Source organism: Chiloscyllium plagiosum, unplaced genomic scaffold, assembly GCF_037043375.1.
Source record: "Chiloscyllium plagiosum isolate Xiang-an unplaced genomic scaffold, Cpla_swu_hap1 HiC_scaffold_50, whole genome shotgun sequence".
Taxonomy (NCBI): domain Eukaryota; kingdom Metazoa; phylum Chordata; class Chondrichthyes; order Orectolobiformes; family Hemiscylliidae; genus Chiloscyllium; species Chiloscyllium plagiosum.
In genome coordinates this window covers 48296954-48317052 of record NW_028270188.1, presented here as the reverse complement: position 1 = coordinate 48317052, position 20099 = coordinate 48296954, and the positions used below count along the sequence as shown (strand labels likewise).

Below are 20099 nucleotides of genomic sequence, written 5' to 3'. Positions count from 1 at the left end.
TAACTCCCCTTGTTCCTGTTTCAGTTCAGTATAATCTAAACATTTGTACTGTCACTTCTTCTATAATTCATTCTTTTGTGAATTAGATCACGTACGTTGTATTCAATTCTTCAGTATTATTCAGGCTTTTATCCAAAGTCCTTTGACTGGATTTTCATATCAATGTCTTAGCTTTGTCCTTTTCCCTTAATACAAGAAGGGATTACTAGGAAGTGAATTGCAATTTCGTGTTGATTTCAGTTTGAAATTTGATAATGTGGTTAGTGTATATTGTTTGTCTGATCCGCCAGAGTCAGTAGAAATTGTTTTCCAGAATTATTTTAACTTCTATTAGAGGCTGCAGAGGGTTTTAACTGTATAAACTTGTATTAAAAATATGTCCCTTTTTATTTAATACATTCCCTATCTTTAAGAACCGTTGTGTTCCCATGCATTTGTTTGAATTAATGTGAATGAATTTGAAATCATGGGAAAGAGTTTACTCCATGGTAAGATCATTTCCAAAAATGTTTCCAAACTATCCCTGTGGTAGCTGATAATTACAGATTATTTGTTACATGTTTGGTATTATTTCAAAGCAGAATAGTACATTGGCTCAACATAATAGTTCTTGATATTATGTTAACACTAAGTAGGAATGTTCAGCTGTTGTGGTACATGCTGTTTGTGTTGAGAGAGATTATGGCTGTGCTCATTCTGGAGCAACATTGTTAGAGATGGTGCTGCTGTAATTGGTATTTACTTCTGCACTTTCCTGTACATTGAGACTTCATTGGAGGCATGCTACCTGACCCATCAATTCATGATCACTTGGATTATGGGTTCGTTTGACACCGGCAGTAGTGGTTACTTGTCTCTTGTCCATAGTGCAGAAATTAGATATGCAACTCCAGCAAAGTACTGATTGCAGAACCATCCAAAGGAAAAGATGCTTAAATCCTGCAGCTCAACACAACAGTGGGAGCCTGTATTAGTGTTAGTTCACCAGCCCTGCTCAATTCTTTGCTTTTTCCATTGCCTGCGTCATCACCTTGTTTGAGACATCTCTCTTTTACTTAAAGCGAATTGAAGGTATAGTCCTATTGGGGTCTCCCTTTACACACATGCCTACAGTTCTTTTTGTGGCAGTAATGATTGACCAGCTGCTTATGGGGTGGGGCCTGAGAATTTGATTATTATTGTCAAATTAATTTAGCAGGCACTTCTTGGAAGAAAAATACTGAATAATGTTGGGTAAAAGCACAGAGCTTAGGTGAACCTGTTGGAGGGGACCCGCAGGGGTAACAAAGTCTTAAGTCTAAAAAGCTTCTCAATTTAACAATTCTTTGCTAATTTACAACTGTTAATGCTCTTTAAGGTTATATGTGAAGCTTTTAAATTCTGAATGCAAGTGTACCAAACAGCCTGTATACTCGTACATAGCAACTATTTGGTAGATGTACCAACACAAAGGTTGTAATTGGAGTTTTGATTCCCTGAATGAAGTCACCTGAACCTGCAAATTTAATTACAGCTTTATTTCTCACTGCCACAATGCTTCTAAAGAAATTACAGGAAAGATAATGATTTGGAGGTTATTTTGATGCTTGGAATGTACTATCATGTGATTTAAAAGCTCTTTCTATAGGTTTTATGCATATTATGCAGTGGCTGGTATTTATCAAATGTGTTTTTCAAAGGTGAGGTTGATAGGGTGGTTTCAGGAGGAATGGGTATAATTTGTGAATCTGGGTGCAAGATTTTATTCCAAAAGAAGGCAATTCAAAACATTTTTGTGTATCTCCTTCCCAACGAATGCTGAATCCTTCAAGGTTTTGATTGTAGCCTTGAACAGCACCATTGAAATTTTTTGGGAGTTGATGCCTTCAAATGACCTGGAAAACTGTCGAGAGTTGGTCATTAGGTGGGGGTATGTTGAAGAGGGTATTAAACAAGAATGATTGATGGAATCTTTTAAAGCACAAAAAAAGTTGTTTAGGCAATTGAGTCCATGCCACGTTGTGTACTCCTCAGTGATGCTGCATGACTTTATCATGGAGTGATTTCAATTCACAACGTCCTTTTTTAATGTGGTTTCTAACATTAAAGTTCATGGAGCAACTTCTGTAGATCATACGAATGTACAAATGAGCAGGAATCATTCATTCAGCCCCTCAAGTATATTCCACCATTCAGTAGGATCTTGGCTGATTTTCTATGATAAGTAGTGAATAAAGCTAAGCCTTTGAATTCTGCTCATCGGTTCGATTTTTCCATCTGTAGACCATTGGGAGCTTTCATCATCGTACACACACTTGCTCCATTCAAGTGGAAGAATATGACAGTCTTGTGCAGCCTTGCTGCTGTAAAGTTGACCTTGTCATTTACTATAGAAATAGTTATCATATTTTAACCATTGACTAAACAGGAAATGTACCATTGATCTGTAGAAAAAAAGCCAGTCATCCATTCAGATGGGACTTGTTGCAGTGAAGTTTGTTTCTTTGGCACTGAAAAGACACATTGATGTGGATGAGGTACTGGTAAGGGGAGTAGCACTTAACTTCCCTGCCACCTGCTGAATCAAAACCTAGCAATAGAGGATAGTCATGTGAACAGAACATTACTATTAGCTTGATGTCAAGAAACATGTCAGTGATATAAATGTGCCTTTTAAGCAGAAACTACTCTTCTGGATGTGTGGATGAGAAACCAGAGGGACCTGCTAAAATACTCTGGACACATGAGTTGAAATCCTATCTTGGCAGCCGACGGAATTTAAAATTCAGTTAATAAATTCAGTGGTGACTGAGATTATTAATGATTATAAATATTATAAAAAACCCATCCAGTTCACTCATGTTCTTTTAGGGAATGAAATCTGCTATCTACCTGGTCTGGCCTACATGTGACATTAGTGTGGTTGACTCTTAATTGTCCTCTGAAATGGGTTATCAAGCCACTCAGTTCAAGGCATTTGAGATGGACAACGAATTCTGATCCTGCCAGTGACAGTCAGATCCTGTGAAAGAATATTTTTAAAAATACATGGATGTCTGCTTTTTGTCCCTTTTTATTTTCATGGGGCTTTGACCAATAACCAACTGAGTAATAGCTGATAATTTTAACAAAAGGATAAGCTTGACATTATTTATTGCAGCTGTGGTGTAACAGGCTGTATTATTTCTGACATGACACCACCGAATGTATATTTGGTATTAGCCAAACTTTGTATATTGTTGCTCCTCTTAACACTCAAAAAGTCCCTTCACTGAAAGGACTGAATATTAAATTATTTCCATCTTCTTTTGCACTTGCGACCTCATCTTCTGACGTAACCCTTAGAAACTTTCATAATCATGTCCTGATTATGCTCTTACTCAATTTCAGAGTGTAGCAACTCTGAATCATACAGGTTGCTTTGCATCTGTATCACAGGCAATATGCTGTTGATCAGACGCAAGGTTTTAACTATTCTTTTGTCTGTAATAGTGCTGTGGGTCACAACGCGAACCTTGGGGAACAGCATCGATATTGTTACTCAGCCTTCAGCAGCTGGAGTTGGATAAACTTTGTAGAACAATATTATTAATCATGTCTTGAGTGCACGTAGACCGTTGCTGCTGGCTAATGCTTGTTAAATCACTGCAGCAAAGTAATTGAAACAATAAGCAGTGACTTGCATGGCCAACGCAGAGTGGTACTAGTCACAAAGGCCCTTCCAGTCCTCTTACTATTGGACACAGTTCAGTATAATTGATTCCCTAGATGCTGCTGCTTTGGGTCCAGCATGGAGAACATGCTCGGTGTCCTGCAGTTTTGTCTTTGTACCTCCCATTTATTGCTATATGTTAATAAAGTTTGGAAAACACGCTGTCAACTTGAGAGATTTTCAAGGCTTCCGGTTGCTCTGGCTGAACATTGGCTGCTGCTCTAACAGGGCGAAAGTGAGGCTCAGAATATCTCTCTATGTAGGCAGATCATGTCAGGAGTAGGAGAAACAACTACATTGAAGCCATGGGTTTTCAGGTGGGAAACATCAGCACATGTGAATGCCGATAGGTTGAAAGTGTTCCCCCAGGTATATTTTCTCCTTTTGTATAATTGTTTTTGATTTTTCTGAGATCTGGGCTTCAGCAAGGCCAGCATTTATTATCCATCCCTCTATGTTGAACTGCCATTCTAAATCTCTAGTTGATGTCCCCAAAATGTTGTGAGAGAGGAAGCCCAGGGTTTTGACTGACCTAAAAAGGAACCACAATATCTTTCCAATTAACGAATGTTTGCAGCCTGAAGGAAAATGTGGTAGAGGTTGCAAGCTTGGAGATTCTGTCAAAGGAGCCTTTGTATATATACATATATGCAATGTGCCTAATATGTGGCACACTGGTACCACTGGGTGCCACCAGTGAAGGCAGTGAATGTTTAAGTTTATGAACGGTGTGCCAGTCAAGTGGCTGCCTTGGCCAGATGGTGTTGAGCTACATGTGTTGGAAATGCACTTGTCAGACAAAAGTTTAGAACCTAACACATTCTTGACTTGTGCCTTTTATAGATGGGGGTCACAGGCGAGTTAATGATCTCTGACCTGTTGTAGCTGGAGTATTTATATAGAGTCATAGAGATGTATGAAAACAGGCACATTGAAATGGAAACAGACCCTTCGGTCCAACTTGTCTATGTTGACCCAATATCCTAACCTAATCTAGTGCCATTTGCCAGCACTTGGCCCATATCCCTCTAAACCCTTCCTATTCATATACCCATCCAGATGCCTTTTAAATGCTGTAATTGTATCAGTCTCCTCCACTTCCTTTGGCAGCTCATTGCACACACGCACCACCCTCAGCGAAAAAGTTGATCCTTAGTTCCCTTTTAAATCTTTCTCCTCTCACCCTAAACCTATGCCCTGTAGTTCTGGACTCCCCCACCCCAGGGAAAAGACCTTGTCAATTCACCCTATCCATGATTTTATAAACGTCTGTAAGGTCACTCCTCAGCCTATGACGCACCAGGGAAAACAGCCCCAGCCTGTTCAGCCTCACCCAATAGCTCAAATTCTCCAACCCTGGCAGCATCCTTGTAAATCCTTTCTCTACCCTTTCAAGTTTCACAACATCCTTCCTATAGCAGGGACACCAGAATTCCCCCCAATATTCCAAAAGTGGCCTAAGTAATGTCCTGTACAGCTGCAACATGACCTCCCAACCCCTATACTCATTGCTCTGTATTATACAATTAAGTTTCTGTTCAATGGTGATGGACAGGATATTGGTGGTAGAGAATTTAACAATGTTGAATGCTGGGGGGGGGAGATGATTAGGTTGCCTCTTGTTTTTAGATTGCCATTTCCTGGCATTTGTGTGACTCAAATGTTACTAGTCTCATATCAGTGTGGATATTGCCACTTGTATCTAGGGAGTTGCAAATGAAACTGAAAACTCTGCAAATCATCAATGAATTACCCTGTTTAAGGTGGGGGTGATCAGTGTTAGAGTTGGCAGTGGTGTAGTGGTAATGCCACTGGATTGTAATCCAGAAACCTAGGCTAATGTTCTGGGAATACCTGTTCAGACGTTATGCGAGGGGCAAAGATAAGGTGAATAGCCAAGGTCTTTTCCCTAGGGCAGGGGAGTCAAAAACTAGAGGACATACGTTTAAGGTTTAGATTAGATTAGATTAGATTAGATTAGATTACTTACAGTGTGGAAACAGGCCCTTCGGCCCAACAAGTCCACACCGACCCGCCGAAGCGCAACCCACCCATACCCCTACATTTACCCCTTTAACCTAACACTACGGGCAATTTAGCATGGCCAATTCACCTGACCCGCACATTTTTGGATTGTGGGAGGAAACCGGAGCACCCGGAGGAAACCCACGCAGACACGGGGAGAACGTGCAAACTCCACACAGTCCGTCGCCTGAGTCGGGAATTGAACCCGGGTCTCTGGCGCTGTGAGGCAACAGTGCTAACCACTGTGCCACCGTAAGGTGAGGGGTGAAAGATTGAAAGGGGACCTTAGGGTCAACTTTTTCACAGAGGGTGGTGCATATGTGGAATGAGCTGCCAGAGGAGCTGGTAGAGGCGTGTGCTATTATAACATTTAAATGACATTTGGACAGGTACGTGGATAGGAGTAATATGGGCCAAATGTAGACAAATGGGACTAGTTTACTTGAGGAAACCTGGTCAGCAAGTTGGGCCAAAAGGTGTGTTGCTGCCTGAACTTCTGTGCTCTTCCAGCACCACTAATCCAGAATCTGGTTTCCAGCATCTGCAGTCATTGTTTTTACCTAGTGTTTCCAGATTATATGACTCTAAATTCCACCACAACAGCTCATGGAATTTAAATTCAATTAGTAAAAATTCTGGAATTGAAAACTGGCCTCCAGCGGTCGCTCAAAATCAGATGGTTCACTAATACCCTTTAGAAAAGGAAATATGTTATCCGTACTTGGTCTGATCTACATGTGATTCGAGAGCACTTAACTACCCTCTGAGATCGCTGAATAAACCAATTACTTTAGGGGATGGGCAGTAAATGGTTTTGCCAGTTAAGCCCATATTCTATGAAAGAATAAAGTAATAAATACACACTGAGGTCTAAAAAGTATTCGATTTATTTTTAACTGGATCACTTTAATTCCAGTCATCTAATCATGAGAAAGGATTTTCTTCTTTTGAAGACTGGGTCCTAATGGCAATGTGACCACGTCAAGTGACGGTAACAGTGGGAGGAAATATCACAGCCGGTTACCCCAGCTGCTATTACACGTTCAAGCAGTTGCTTTCACTGCAGCATTGGTCTGTCTCACTCGCCTCTTTGGTGGAAATGTCTGAGAGATGAGGGAGAATGAACAAGAAGTCAGGAATAGTTGTAGCCTTGATACAGACTATAGAAAACAAACAAATGAGACTAATTCTTTCCTTGTGTATATCAGCCAAACTTCCAACTGTGCTTGTAGCCCATCCTAATCTTGGAAAGAGTCATGCCGAAAGTATGATTATTCATTAAACGTTGGCAGTTTGTCCCTGTAATTATTTGCATGCTGAGACAGCTTGTGGCAATAGTGGGTTCAAATTATCAGAAACTTGCAGAACCACAGCTGACTCACTGTGGTCAAGAGAAATAACAAAAGCAGTCAGTTTGGCTTTGCACACTTCTGTAGTGAGTTGTTTGAAAAAGCTAGGGGGTTCCTTTCACTTGCACAGAGACTTCACTTGGGATTGTTCTCCAACTAGTGGAATGTGCATTTTCTCCCCAGTTCTTATCCATGTCGTTTATTGGCTTACTTCCTCCTCCCTATTTCTCCCAGTCTGTGAAATTTCCATCAAATAGTTTTGAACAGTTTGGTTTGTATGTTCTCCAGACCGGAAAGTAAAATATATTTTTCACTCTAAGATCCTTAAAGCTTCCTGTAACTGTAAGCAGTGAAGTTCATTGGGTCCAAGTAAGGAAAAATTAGCAAACAATATTGGAAGATTTTCTCCATTTTGGACATTTGTAACAGAACATTCCAGTATTTATTGAAGACAAATCTATCTGTCTTTCAACTTGATGAAAGATTTCCTTTTACAATATTCACATGCACACACTTAAGCAGTGTAAGAATGTGCTGGTTGCCCTGTGCACAGTGTGTCCTGTGTGTGAGATGGCACTGGTGAGATTTGAATTCAGTTGGAGAAAAAACAAATCTAGAATGAATAGTCTTGGCCCAATGTTAACTTTTAACCACTGTGATAAAAGTCCATCTGGTTCACTAATGTCATTTAGGGAAGGATACCTGTAATCTTTACCTAATCTGGCTTAGACCCTATATCACTATGGGTCACAAATAGCAATTAATGCTAGGCCTAGCCAGCAATGCTGTCCTCCTATAAACAAACTTTGTTTGCATGTTTATGTTACTATCTGGTATAGTTTTCATGTGCTGCTGAAAAATGTCACCTAAATGGACTCTGATTTGTTCAGGTCAATGCAAACACACGCTACACCGTTGTATAGCCTTTCATGATGGCTTGATCTGCTGAATCATTTATTGAATCATTTATTTAATCATTGACCTACAGTCAGTCCCGCTATAATGCGTGTTTCTTCAATGTGAATTACTATAACATGATTGAAGAATTTAGTCCATTATTTGTAGAACGTGAACTGTCCTTACCTATATTGGCTGTTGTGTGATTCTGGTCTCATTGGTTTAAATGGTGCTGCTATTATGTGGTTTTTCTTATAACGCGGGATCGCACAGGAACTGCACTATTATATCAGAACAGACTCTTTCAGTATACAACATGCTGTCTGATTCTGACAGTAGTTGGCAAAACTGAAGGTATTCTTAATTGTCGGTTATTGGTGGTTATTGTGAGGTGGCTGCATGTTTCCTCTGTCTACTGCTCAAGTCTGCTCATTATCATTAAGTACTATGGAAACAGGAAGTCTGTTTTCTCTGGGAGCATGGTGCTAAAGTTGAGCCACGTTTCATAGGAACCTGTTAGTGGAAACCTGTTGTTGCCTTGTGGTTCTTGAATTGTCAGTAATATTAAACCAAGAAAATTGATCTGGATCCATGATTTAGCATGATAGAGGATTGGTTAATTAACAGAAAGCGAAGAGTGGGGATAAATGAATGTTTTTCTGGTTGGTGATCAGTGACTAGTGGTGTGCCTCTGGGATCAGTGTTGGGACCACAACTATTCACAATTTACATAGGTGATTTGGAGTTGGAGACCGCCTGTAGTGTCAATGTTTTTGGATGACACAAAGATGAGTGATAAGGCAAACTGTGTAGAGGACAGTGAAACTTTGCAGAGGTTCATAGTTTAATTGAGTGGGCAAAGGTCTTGCAGATGAGGTGTAATGTTAACAAGAAGAACAAAACAAAATTACAACACGAGAACAGGCCCTTCGGCCCTCTAATCCTATGCTGATCCAGATCCTCTCTCTAAATCTGTCGTCAATTTTCTAAAGGCCTATATCCCTTTGCTCCCTGTCCATTCGTGCATCTGTGTAGATACATCTTAAATGACACTATCGTACATGCCTCTACCCCCTCTGCTGGCAACACGTTCCAGGCACCCACCATCCTCTGCGTAAAGAACTTTCCATGCGTATCTCTCCTAAACCCTTCCCCTCTCACTTTGAACTTGCGACTCCTAGTAATTGAGTCCCCCACTCTGGGGGAGGAAAAAGCTTTTTGCTATCCATCTTGTCTGTACCTCTCGTGATTTTGTAGACCTCAATCAGGTCCGCCCTCAACCTCTGTTTTTCTAATGAAAATAATCTTAATCTACTCAAACTCAAACTCTCTTCATAGCTTGCACCCTCCATACCAGGCAGCATCTTTGTGAACCTCCTCTCTGTCCAAAGCATCCCCATCCTTTGGTGACCAGAACTGTACGCAGTATTCCAAATGTGGCTGAACCAAAGTCTTCTCCAACTGTAACGTGACCTGCCAATTCTTGTACTCAGTACCTCATCCAATGAAGGAAAGCATGCCGTGTACCTTCTTGACCACTCTCTTGACCTGCATTCCCACCTTCAGGGAACGATGGACTTGAACACCCAGATCTCTCTGTGCATCAATTTTCTCCAGGACTTTTCTATTTACCGAATAGTTTGCTCTTGAATTGGATCTTCCAAAATACATTACCTTGCATTTGTCTGAATTGAACTCCATCTGTCATTTCTCTGTCCAACTCTCTAATCTATCTATATTCTACTATATTCTCTGACAGTCCCCTTCACTATCTGCTACTCCACCAATCTTAGTGTTATCTAATCAGGCCACCTAAACCTTCCTCCAAAATATATATATCTCACCAAGAACAGTGGTCCCAGTACAGATCGCTGTGGGACACCACTGGTCACAGGTCTCCATTTTGAGAAATCCCTTCCACTATTAGTCTCTGTCTCCTGTTGCCCAGCCAGTTCTCTGTCCATCTAGCTAGTACACCCTGGACCCCATGCGACTTCACTTTCTCCATCAACCTACCATGGGGAACCTTATCAAACGCCTTACTAAAATCCATGTATATGACATCAATAGCCCTTCCCTCATCAATCAACTTTGTCACTTCCTCAGAGAATTCTATTAGTGGTAAGATGTGACCTTCCTTGCACAAAACCATGTTGCCTATCTCTGATAAGCCCATATTCTTCCAAATGGGAATAGATTCTATCCCTCAGTATGTTCTCCAGCAGCTTCCTGACCACTGACATCAGGCTCACCAGTCTATAATTACCTGGATTATCCCTTAAACCAGGGACAACATTAGCAATTTTTTCAGTCCTCTGGGACCTCACCAATGTTCAAGGATGCTGCAAAGATATCTGTTAAGGCCCCAGCTATTTCCCCTCTCAGTTCCCTCAGTAACGTTGGATAGATCCCACCTGAACCTGGGACTTGCCCACCTTTAATGCCTTTCAGAATACCCAACACTTCCTCCCTCATGCCAACCTGACCTAGAGTAATCAAACAGTTATCCCGAACATCAACATCCATCATGTCCCTCTCTTTGGTGAATACCGATGCAAAGTATTCATTAAAAATCTCATGCGTTTTCTTTGATTCCACAGATAACATTTCTCCTTTGTCCTTGAGTGGGCCAACGCTTTCTTTAGTTACCCTTTTGTTCTTTATATATGAATAAAAGACTTTGGGTTTTCCTGTTTTTTTAAAAGATATCTCGTGACCCCTTTTAACCCTCTTAATTCCTTGTTTCAGATTGGTCCTAGTTTTTCCAAAACTTAGTCTGTCTTCAGTTGCCTAGTACTTACGTACGCTTCCTTTTTCCTCTTAGCTAGTCTCTCAACTTTCACCTGTCATCCATGGTTCCCTAATCTTGCCATTTCTATCCCTCATTTTCACAGGAACATATGCCTCCTGAACTCTAATCAACCTCTTTTAAAAGCCTCTCAAATGTCAAATGTGGATTTCCTTTCAAACAGCTGCTCCCAATCTATATTCCCCAGCTCCTGCCCAATTTTGGTATAGTTGGCCTTCCCCCAGTTTAGCGCTCTTCCACCAGGACCACACTTGCCTTTGTCCATGAGTATTCTAAAGCTTACGGAATTGTGATCACAATTCCCAAAGTAATCCCCGACTGAAACTTCACCCACCTGGCTGGCTTCATTCCCCAACACCAAGTCTAGTACAGCCCCTTCCCGAGTTGCTCTAGAAAACCTCCCTGGATGCTCCTTACAAATTCTGCTCCATCTAGACCTCGAACACTAAGTGAATCCCAGTCAATGTTGGGTAAATTAAAATCTCTTATCACCACCACCCTGTTGCTGCTATGTCTTTCCATAATCTTTTTACCTATTTGTACCTCTATTTCACACACACACACTGTTGGGAGGCCTGTAGTCCAGCCCCAATGTTGCTACCAGACCCTTCCTGTTTTTGAGCCCTGCCTATATTGCCTCATTACTTGCTTCTTCCATAGTGCCTTCCTTCAGCAGATCTGTGATATTCTGACTGATCAGTAATATAATTGGATGTAGGTTTGCCTGCTGAGCTGTAAGGTTCATTTCCAGACATTTTGTCACCCTCTTCAGTGAGTCTCAGGTGAAGCTCTGCTGATAATTCCTGCTTTCTATTTATACGTTTGGGTTTCTTTGGGTTGGTGATGTCATTTCCTGTGGTGATGTCACTTCTGGTTCTCTTTCTCAGGGTGATTGAGTTAGACACCATCTGTGTTTGTTGATAGAATTCCTGTTGGAATGCCACGCTTCTGGCAATTCTCGTGTATGTTTTTATTTGGCTTGTCCTAGGATGGATGTGTTTTCCCAGTTGAAGTAGTGTCCTTCCTTATCTGTACGTAATACTACAACTCTACCCCTTTTTACTTCTCTATCCCCCCGAAACATCGATATCCTGGAATATTTAGTTGCTAATCATGTCCTTCCCTCAACCAAGCCTCAGTAATTGCAGTAACCTCATACTCCCAGGTGTTAATCTGCCTTATCTACTACAGTTCTTGCATTAAAACAAATGCACCTCAGACCACCAATCCCTTTGTGTTCATCGTCTGCTCCCTGCTTACTATTACCCTTAGTCACACTGACTTCACTATTTTGTTCCTTACAGACTTTAGTTGCTACCTCCTTATTGTCCACTAACCTCTTTATTTGGTTCCCATCCCCCTGCCACATTAGTTTAAACCTTCCCCAACAGCGTTAGCATAAGGACATAAATGTGAAGTCATCCATTTTGGTAGGAATAACAGTAAAAACTGCTATTATTTGAATGGCAAAAATTGCAGCATGTTACAGTGCAGAGGGACATGGATGTCCTGGTGCATGAATCACAAAGTTGGTCTGCAGGTACAACGAGTAATTAGGAAGACAAATGGAATTTTGTCCTTCATTGTTAAAGGGATTGAGTGTAAAAGCAGGGAGGTTATATTGCAGCTGTATAGGGTGCTAGTGAGGCCATATTTGGAGTACTGCGTGCAGTTTTGGTCTCCTTACTTAAAAAAGGGTGAACTGGCACTAGAGGGATGCAGAGGATGTTCACTAGGTTGATTCCAGAGTTGAGAGGGTTGGCTTATGAGGAGAGACTGAGTAGACTGGGGTTATATTCATTGGAATTTACAACAATGAGGGGGGGAAATCTTGTAGAACATAAAACAATACAGCACAGAACAGGCCCTTTGGCCCTCGCCATTACACCAACCTGTGAACTAATCGAAGCCATCCATATGCTTATCCAAAGACTGTTTAAATGCCCCTAATGTGGCTGAGTTAACTACATTAGTAGGCAGGACACTCCACGCCCTCACCACTCTGAGTAAAGAATCTGTCTCTGACATCTGTCTTAAATCTATCATCCCTCAATTTGCAGCTATGTCCCCTTATACAAGCCGATGTTGTCATCCTTGGAAAAAGACTCTCACTGTCCACCCTATCTAATCCTCTGATCATCTTGTACATCTCTATTAAATCCCCTCTTGGTTGCCTTCTCTCCACTGAGAATAGACCTAAGTCCCTCAGTCTTTTCACACAAGACCCTCCCATCCTGGGAAATCTCCTCTGCAATTTTTCTAATGCTTCCGCATTCTTTCTGTAATGGGCGACCAGAACTGTGCACAATTTTCCAAGTGAGACCACCACACTCGCATTTTGTACAGTTACAGCATGACATCATGGCTCCAGAACTCAATCACTCTATCAATAAAACCTAACACACCATATGCCGCCTTAACAGCACTTTCAACCTGGGTGGCAACTTTCAGGGATCTATATACATAGACTCCAAGATCCCTCTGCACATCCGCACTACCAATAATCTTTACAATGACTCAGTATTCTGCCTTCCTGTTATTCTTCTCAAAGTGAATCACCTCACATTCATCTGCATTGAACTCCATTTGCCACCTCTCAGCCCAGTTCCCTCTGCAACCTGCAACATTATTCCACACTGTACACCACTCCACCGACTTCAGTGTTATCTGCAAACTTACTAACCCATCCACCTATGTCTGCGTCTAAATCATTTATAAAAAGTGGTCCCAAAACAGATCCCTGTGACACACCACTAGTAACCAGGCTCCAGGCTGAATATTTTCCATCAACCACCACTTGCTGCTGCCTTACAGAAAGCCAGTTTCTAATCCAAACTTCTAAATCACCTTCAATCCCACGCCTCCGCATTTTCTCCAAAGGCCTACCATGTGGAACCTTATTAAAGGCTTTACTGAAGTCCATGTATACCATGTCAGCTGCCCAACCCTCATCCACATGCTTGGTCACCTTCTCAAAAAAACTGAGGTTTGTGAGACACGACCTGCCCACGAAACCATGTTGACTATCTTAAATCAAATTGTTGCTCGCTAGATGATAGATCCTATTTCTTACAATCCTTTCCAAAACTCTTCCTTCAACAGACATAAGGCTCACTGGTCTATAATTACCTGGGTCATCTCTACTGCTCTTCTTGAACAACGGCACAACATTTGCAATCCTCCAGTCCTCTGGTATTAAACCTGCAGACAATGACAATTCAAAGATCAAGGCCAATTATGCAGGGAATAGGTAAGATGTTGCCACTGGCGGGTGAAACTAGGCATAGCCTCAAAAGTAGGGGAAGCAGATTTGGGGCCGAATTGAGAAGGAGCTACTTCACCCAGAGGGTTGCCAACCTGTGGAGTTCCCTGCCCAGTGAGGTAGTTGATGCTACTTCAGTAAATGCTTTTAAAGCTAAGATAGATTTTGTTTTTGAACAATGAAGACATTAAGGGTTTTGGGGAGAGAGCAGGTGAGTGTAGCTGAGGGCACAAAAAGACCAGTCCTGAATGACGGAGCAGGCTTGAAGGACCAGATGGGCCACTTCTCCTCTCTCTTATGTTACGTTATTCATGGATTTGCTGCTAAAGTTGTCCATCGGCTTAACTAGCAGACAATGAGCTTCAAGATCTTGGAGGCCAAATGTACTAAGGTCTGATCTTCCCTCTTCATTCAACTGCTGGTCTTGTTTTCATATCCCTTTTTAAATTCTAGAGTTTTAAACTAATATCGGTTGACTAAGTAAGCTTCTGGGTAAGGTGGGTTTGGCATGGCAGCGGAGAGAATTGATTTAAACAATTAGTTTCCTCTTTCCTTGAGAGGGTTCATTTGTAACCCTCCCAAAGTCTGGGATTGATTTTGAGCAGTCACCTGAACAAACCAGGTCATTGGCATATACCATAAGACAAGGCAGAGCGGATTGTCACCTTGCTTTATACATATGAAGTACATGGTCATGACTATGTACCCTGAATGTGCCTAGTATTTCTTCTGTATATGTAGTAGGTGTTTGTGGTAAAATTCTTACATTCTTGCAAATAGCATGCATTTTTGTGAAATTACTACTTGTTTTGGAACCAATCTGCAATCATTGTTTGCACTTGAGTAAGTTGCACCACTTCTTCCATCTGTTAGATCCTGGAGACACGACAACAGATGCTGTGTCAAATCAACAGAAATCTCAATATAAAATACAGCTTCAGACCATTCTTGTAAATACGTAGTATAAACAGCCTAGAATTACCTATATGCTTCAACAATGAAGTGGATTATACAGTTTCCCCTGTTGATGCTAACTGCTCTACTTGAGTTTGATCTTCCTGCTCTTTCTGTAGACACAAGATAAGCCTCTTTTAGTGCCACTCAATTCTGTCTGAGGAGCGAGCAAGAAGAGTGGGAATGCTGGCTGAAGAATTCAAGAGAGGATATATGGTTGACACAGTTACAGAATCCAAAGTACAAGACAGTGAAGGAACTTGATGATGTGAACCAAGACTTGAATTTGATGCTTAGAAGACATGGTGCTGAATTAGGCCACTTAGGTGCTGAGCAAGTGAACACTTGGTACAGTACAGGATATGTTTTTTTTTGTCTTGAGGTAACAAACCAAAGGCTTCAGGGGAAATCAAAGTACAAGTGGAGGCAAAGCAATTTGGAAGCAGAGATCTTAGTGAAAAGATGCTCTGTCTTGAAGCTAAGAATGCTTTTGTTCAGTTGAAGTATATGGCTAAGGAGGGGCATGCTACTAGAGAAATTACAGCTATATTCAACTGAAGAAATTTGCTTCTAATCCAAAGCATAATGTCAGTTACTTCAATGCTGTTTCTGATCATCTGACAATTAAAGCTCTAGCTTTGTTTTTGATCTCACAGTTGAATTTTAACTCTCTCCAGGAGAACAGGTGATATTTTTGATCAGATTTTAGATTAGCTGTTTGTCATTGAATTCACATCTTTCTTAAAAGTTATCACCGCATCCGTACAGTATGGAAACAGCCCCTTTTGACCCTCCGAAGAGTATCCCACTCAAACCCATTCTGCTACCCTATTACTCTATATTTATCCCTCACTGATGCACCTAACCTACACATCACTGAACACTATGGGTAATTTAGCATGGCCAAAATACCTAAACCACACATCCTTGACTGTGGGAGGAAACCGGAGCACCTGGAGGAAACCCATGCAGGCACAGGGAGAATGTGCAAATGCCACAGAGTTGCCTGAGGCTGGAATTGAATCCAGGTCCCTGATGCTGCGAGGCAGCAGTGCTAACCATTGAGCGACTGTACCGTCCCATTGTCACCCTCCCTCCCCTTTTCCCCCCCCCTCCCCAAAATCACCTTATCCCTTCCTTACCCCATCAGACTCAGTACAAACTGAACTCCCTCCCTCCCATACGGCCCCTCTTTTTTCCCCCTCCCCCATCCAAAGTTGCATGTCATTGATGCAGTGCTGTTTCGTTGACCATTTACTAGAGTGTGTACCTCTTTTCTTTTAGCTGCAGTATTTTTGCTTCACAGGAGTTCATTAGATTGCTTTCAAAAATTGTGCCACCATAACTTAACAAATTTGTGCTTTATTGTGAGAGGACGGCTATTTTTAAACGCATTGTTAAAAATTATCCAAGTATAATTTATTCAGGTCATTTGAGAAACAAGACTACTCAGTAAAGAATTCTTGGAATTGTTCGCAGCTGCATTCACATACCGTCTTATCCCTTATGGCCACATTTGTCATTCTTCATATTCTCTCTCTGTACTAAATATTTTTGACAACATGAGCAGTGATGAGTTAAATCTGTTCGTGAATTTAGGAGAGGGTGGTATAGTAGATATTGAAGACCCAAGATTCATGCTGGGAGACTGCGTGGGGTTTCCAATCTGATTGAGTAATTTTGGTCAGTTTGTCTGAAGCCCAAGTTACTGCTACAAGGAAGTAATACATAACCTTTTTTTTTTCTTGATTGATGTGAGTCAGATGAAACCTATTCCTTTCAACCAGTGTGTGACTCAACTAAAGCCATGTGTGCCTGTGGTTTAACTGACATAGGAAACTTTGGGACCAGAAAATAGCACATCTTAAGTTTTCAATGAAGTTGGTCATGTTTAGCAATTGTATTGCCTCTTGAGCCAAAGGCAAAATGCTAAGTGTTAAATACTAATTCTGTCTAGTTTGTTTAGAATTTGATAGCAGTCTGTTCCGCATTCAGTTTCTGGCCTCAGCTTTGCTTCTCTGGAGAGATACAGACTAAGGACTGGATATCCACCCATGGAATGTGGAAATTCTGGTGACTTTACGCTGGCCCAATCTCATGGCAAATCGAAAGCAGCACTAGCATTATCAGAAGGGGAAATTAACATCAATTTTTTTCCCCATCCCTGTCCGCTTTAAGTATGAAATATCAGTTCCATGTTTACCTGGTGAGGAAAGCCACCAGCTAGCACACCACTAACCACAAACCAATAGGGCCAAGGGTCAATCCCCAGTTTGGAATGAGTTGTTGGAGTTCAGTGAGAACAGAGGATTGCACACTCCTAAATAGCCTCTGTTCTTATCGATTTTGGGGGCGTAAGGGGAAGAGGAGGAATTGGCCACGAGTGCCATTCCCAATCATGGTTTTTTTTTGGTTTTGAAATGAACGAAATTACATGCGTTATTTTTCAAACAAATACGTAAAAGTTTATCCTGAATCTCAATTCTCATTCTGCTTAGTTCCAATCATTTCAAAAACTGAAAGGTGGGAGTGACTGATTATGTCATCTGAGTGGGCTAGCACTTCTGTAACATGCTTCAACTCTGCACCTTTGCAATGCCTCAGGTGACATGTAGATCATGTTGTTCTGTCATTATAACCTTGGTTTGTTTCCGATGTCTGAATACTTCTCAGTTGCTTCGGCTGTTCTAAGTTCCGAATACTGTGGCGCTTGCTGTAGCGAGCTTTTATTTACATCTGAAACTATAATCAAACTTTGCAAAGACAGAAGTGTTCGCAAACTACTTCTCAAAGGCATGCTGTCCGATGGAGGTTTAGAACAAAATTATTTTTATCCAGTTGATAACTGACAGAGTTGAAATGGATTTCACTGCAATTAGAATTCCAAGCTATATATGGAATTTTACTGTTTCTATCTTACAAGACATTGTATAATAATTACAGGCAAAAGATATGGCTTAGTTATATATTTTGTTTTATAATTGGGTAATTTTTTTATTAAGCTTTCTGTCAGGTTTTGTGTTTTTTTTTTAAATCTCAGCAGATGAACATATATTCTGGCAATACTCTTTCTTAATGTTTCGGAAGCAATTTTGAATTGAAAACCACTCTGCCTGTTCAGCGAGGTTTATGTCAGCCTATGCAGTAGTGAGAAAGGCTAGCAGCACTTGACCTGTTGCATTGTTACTGTGGCTGGTGCTGTGTCTGGATAAATCAGCAGACAGATCGGTGAATTATAAAAGGAACTGTTGTTTGACCTTCACCAGGCATTGGTTTTGACTCCATTCTGAAAGCCCGTGTTTTACATGGATGTGTGCCACCGTGCTCATACAGCAGTTCAAATAGCATTGGCAGCCTAAATCTTGGGAATAACTGTTTGGAAGGGTGATGTCCAGTGCAGTAATAGTTAATAGTTTTGCATTATTCTCATTGTTTCTCTTCAACTAATTTACAGGTTTACAACCAGTACAAGATAAGCAGGCATCGCAGAGGCATCAGGACAGTGTTAATTGCAGTCCGACCAGAAGGAGAACTCCATCAGACTGCACAACCTCAGCAGGCAAGACCATCATTAATATTTTTCTCTTATTTGCCTTTCTCAACCCGAGAAACCTGCCAAAAGTCTCCCTTTCTCTAAAGAAGTCATTTTGGCACCTCAATGTCAACTGTTTATCTTTCCACAGATGCTGCTCTCTTAGACTTGCATGAGTTTCTCCGGTAGTTTTTATTACTTGTCCTCCTTTCTGTTTGTCAGCAAGTTTCTCGGTTAGTGCTATTAATATCCTTTTTAGAACCAAGGCATTTTAGAGGGTAAAGAACAGGAGCAGCAGTAAACCACAGAGCTCCTTGAGCCTGCTCTGCAACTCAGGCTGATCCTTTGCCTTGGCCTCACTTTCCGACCTACTCCCCATATTACTTGATTCATTGAGACCAAAAATCTCTCTCTCTCTCAGAATCGTTGTGGATGCAGTTTATCAAATACTCTTAAGTGCTCTTTAAATATTTTTAATCAACCTTGTTTAAAGATGTTTTGACATGTCTGGAGTAGGTGGAACTTGAATCCAAACCTTCTGACCCAGAGGTAAGGACTCTGCCATTCGCCAAACTTGGTCTTGGATATTTTCTAATCAACCAGTGCAGAGTTGTTGTACACTTCTGGAGCAGGTGGGACGTGAATCCTGTCCTTACAACTAGTCCCTATGCAACACAAGAGCTTTTGACTACTCAGTCTTCAAGTTTCTTCCAAACATGAGTCCCACTTGCTCCCCCTTACTTTCATGTTTAAAAAAAACTTGCAGATGACTACAATGCAAGTAACTGTTCTTAATCAACCTGTTCAGAGATGCTATAACACATCTCAGGAGCAGGTATGACCTGAACCCACTTTCTCTGGCCCAGAGATACAGTGCACCACAAGAGCTCTCACTATCTTCCCCACCCCTTATATCTACTAGTCACTTAACTCATCAGTTAACTCCTATCCCTCATTTAACTAGCTATATAAACACTGGTGAGTGTCCCACTGTACACTGAGAGAAACTATCGTTGTGAAGATTGGAAAGGAGTCTTAATCTCTTTCAGGTTTGGTTTTATAATTAACTTGTTACTCCTTTTTGTATCAAATGTGCGATGGTCTGCTGTGTTTATTGCACAGTCAGAAATTAACCGGACTGGAAACTTTTACTGCTTTTTCTGCTGGCTGGAAGCAATGTATCTGCAAAAGCCAAAAGGTGCAAATGAAATGAAGCAACCAAATGTTACTCCTAATTGTAACTCCAGGCTGAAGATCTGATACAATGAGATGAAATCTTGTGTTTCCTGTTGTCTTCTCCATCTCTTGTCAGTTGTTTTATTTGTGGTTAGGTTATCTGTTCTTTGGTCTGTGAAAATATCCATCTGTTACACTTGTTAACTTCTTTGAAAATTCGGATAGTAACCCAAGTGAGGAGATACTGCCACTGATTAATTACCATTCACTGTAGTAATTGTGCTGCAGCCTCTTGATCTAATTCACTGACAGAAACTATATGACACAATTGTATGTTCTACAGCCAAAATCTGGATAACCAACCTGGTGATTTTGGTGATTTTGCAAATGCTTTGTTGACTGAA

General features: G+C 41.1%; 1 protein-coding gene across 5 annotated transcripts in view; it reads left to right on the top strand.

Moving 5' to 3' along the window:
- ash1l (ASH1 like histone lysine methyltransferase) overlaps positions 1 to 20099 on the top strand; it is a 223919-nt gene that overhangs the window by 111203 nt on the left and 92617 nt on the right. For all 5 annotated transcript variants that reach the window (XM_087985157.1, XM_043684016.2, XM_043684013.2 and 2 more), the window contains one exon: positions 18442 to 18546. In XM_087985157.1, coding sequence (XP_087841283.1) covers positions 18442 to 18546 — 105 coding nt within the window. The remainder of the gene's footprint in view (positions 1 to 18441; positions 18547 to 20099) is intronic.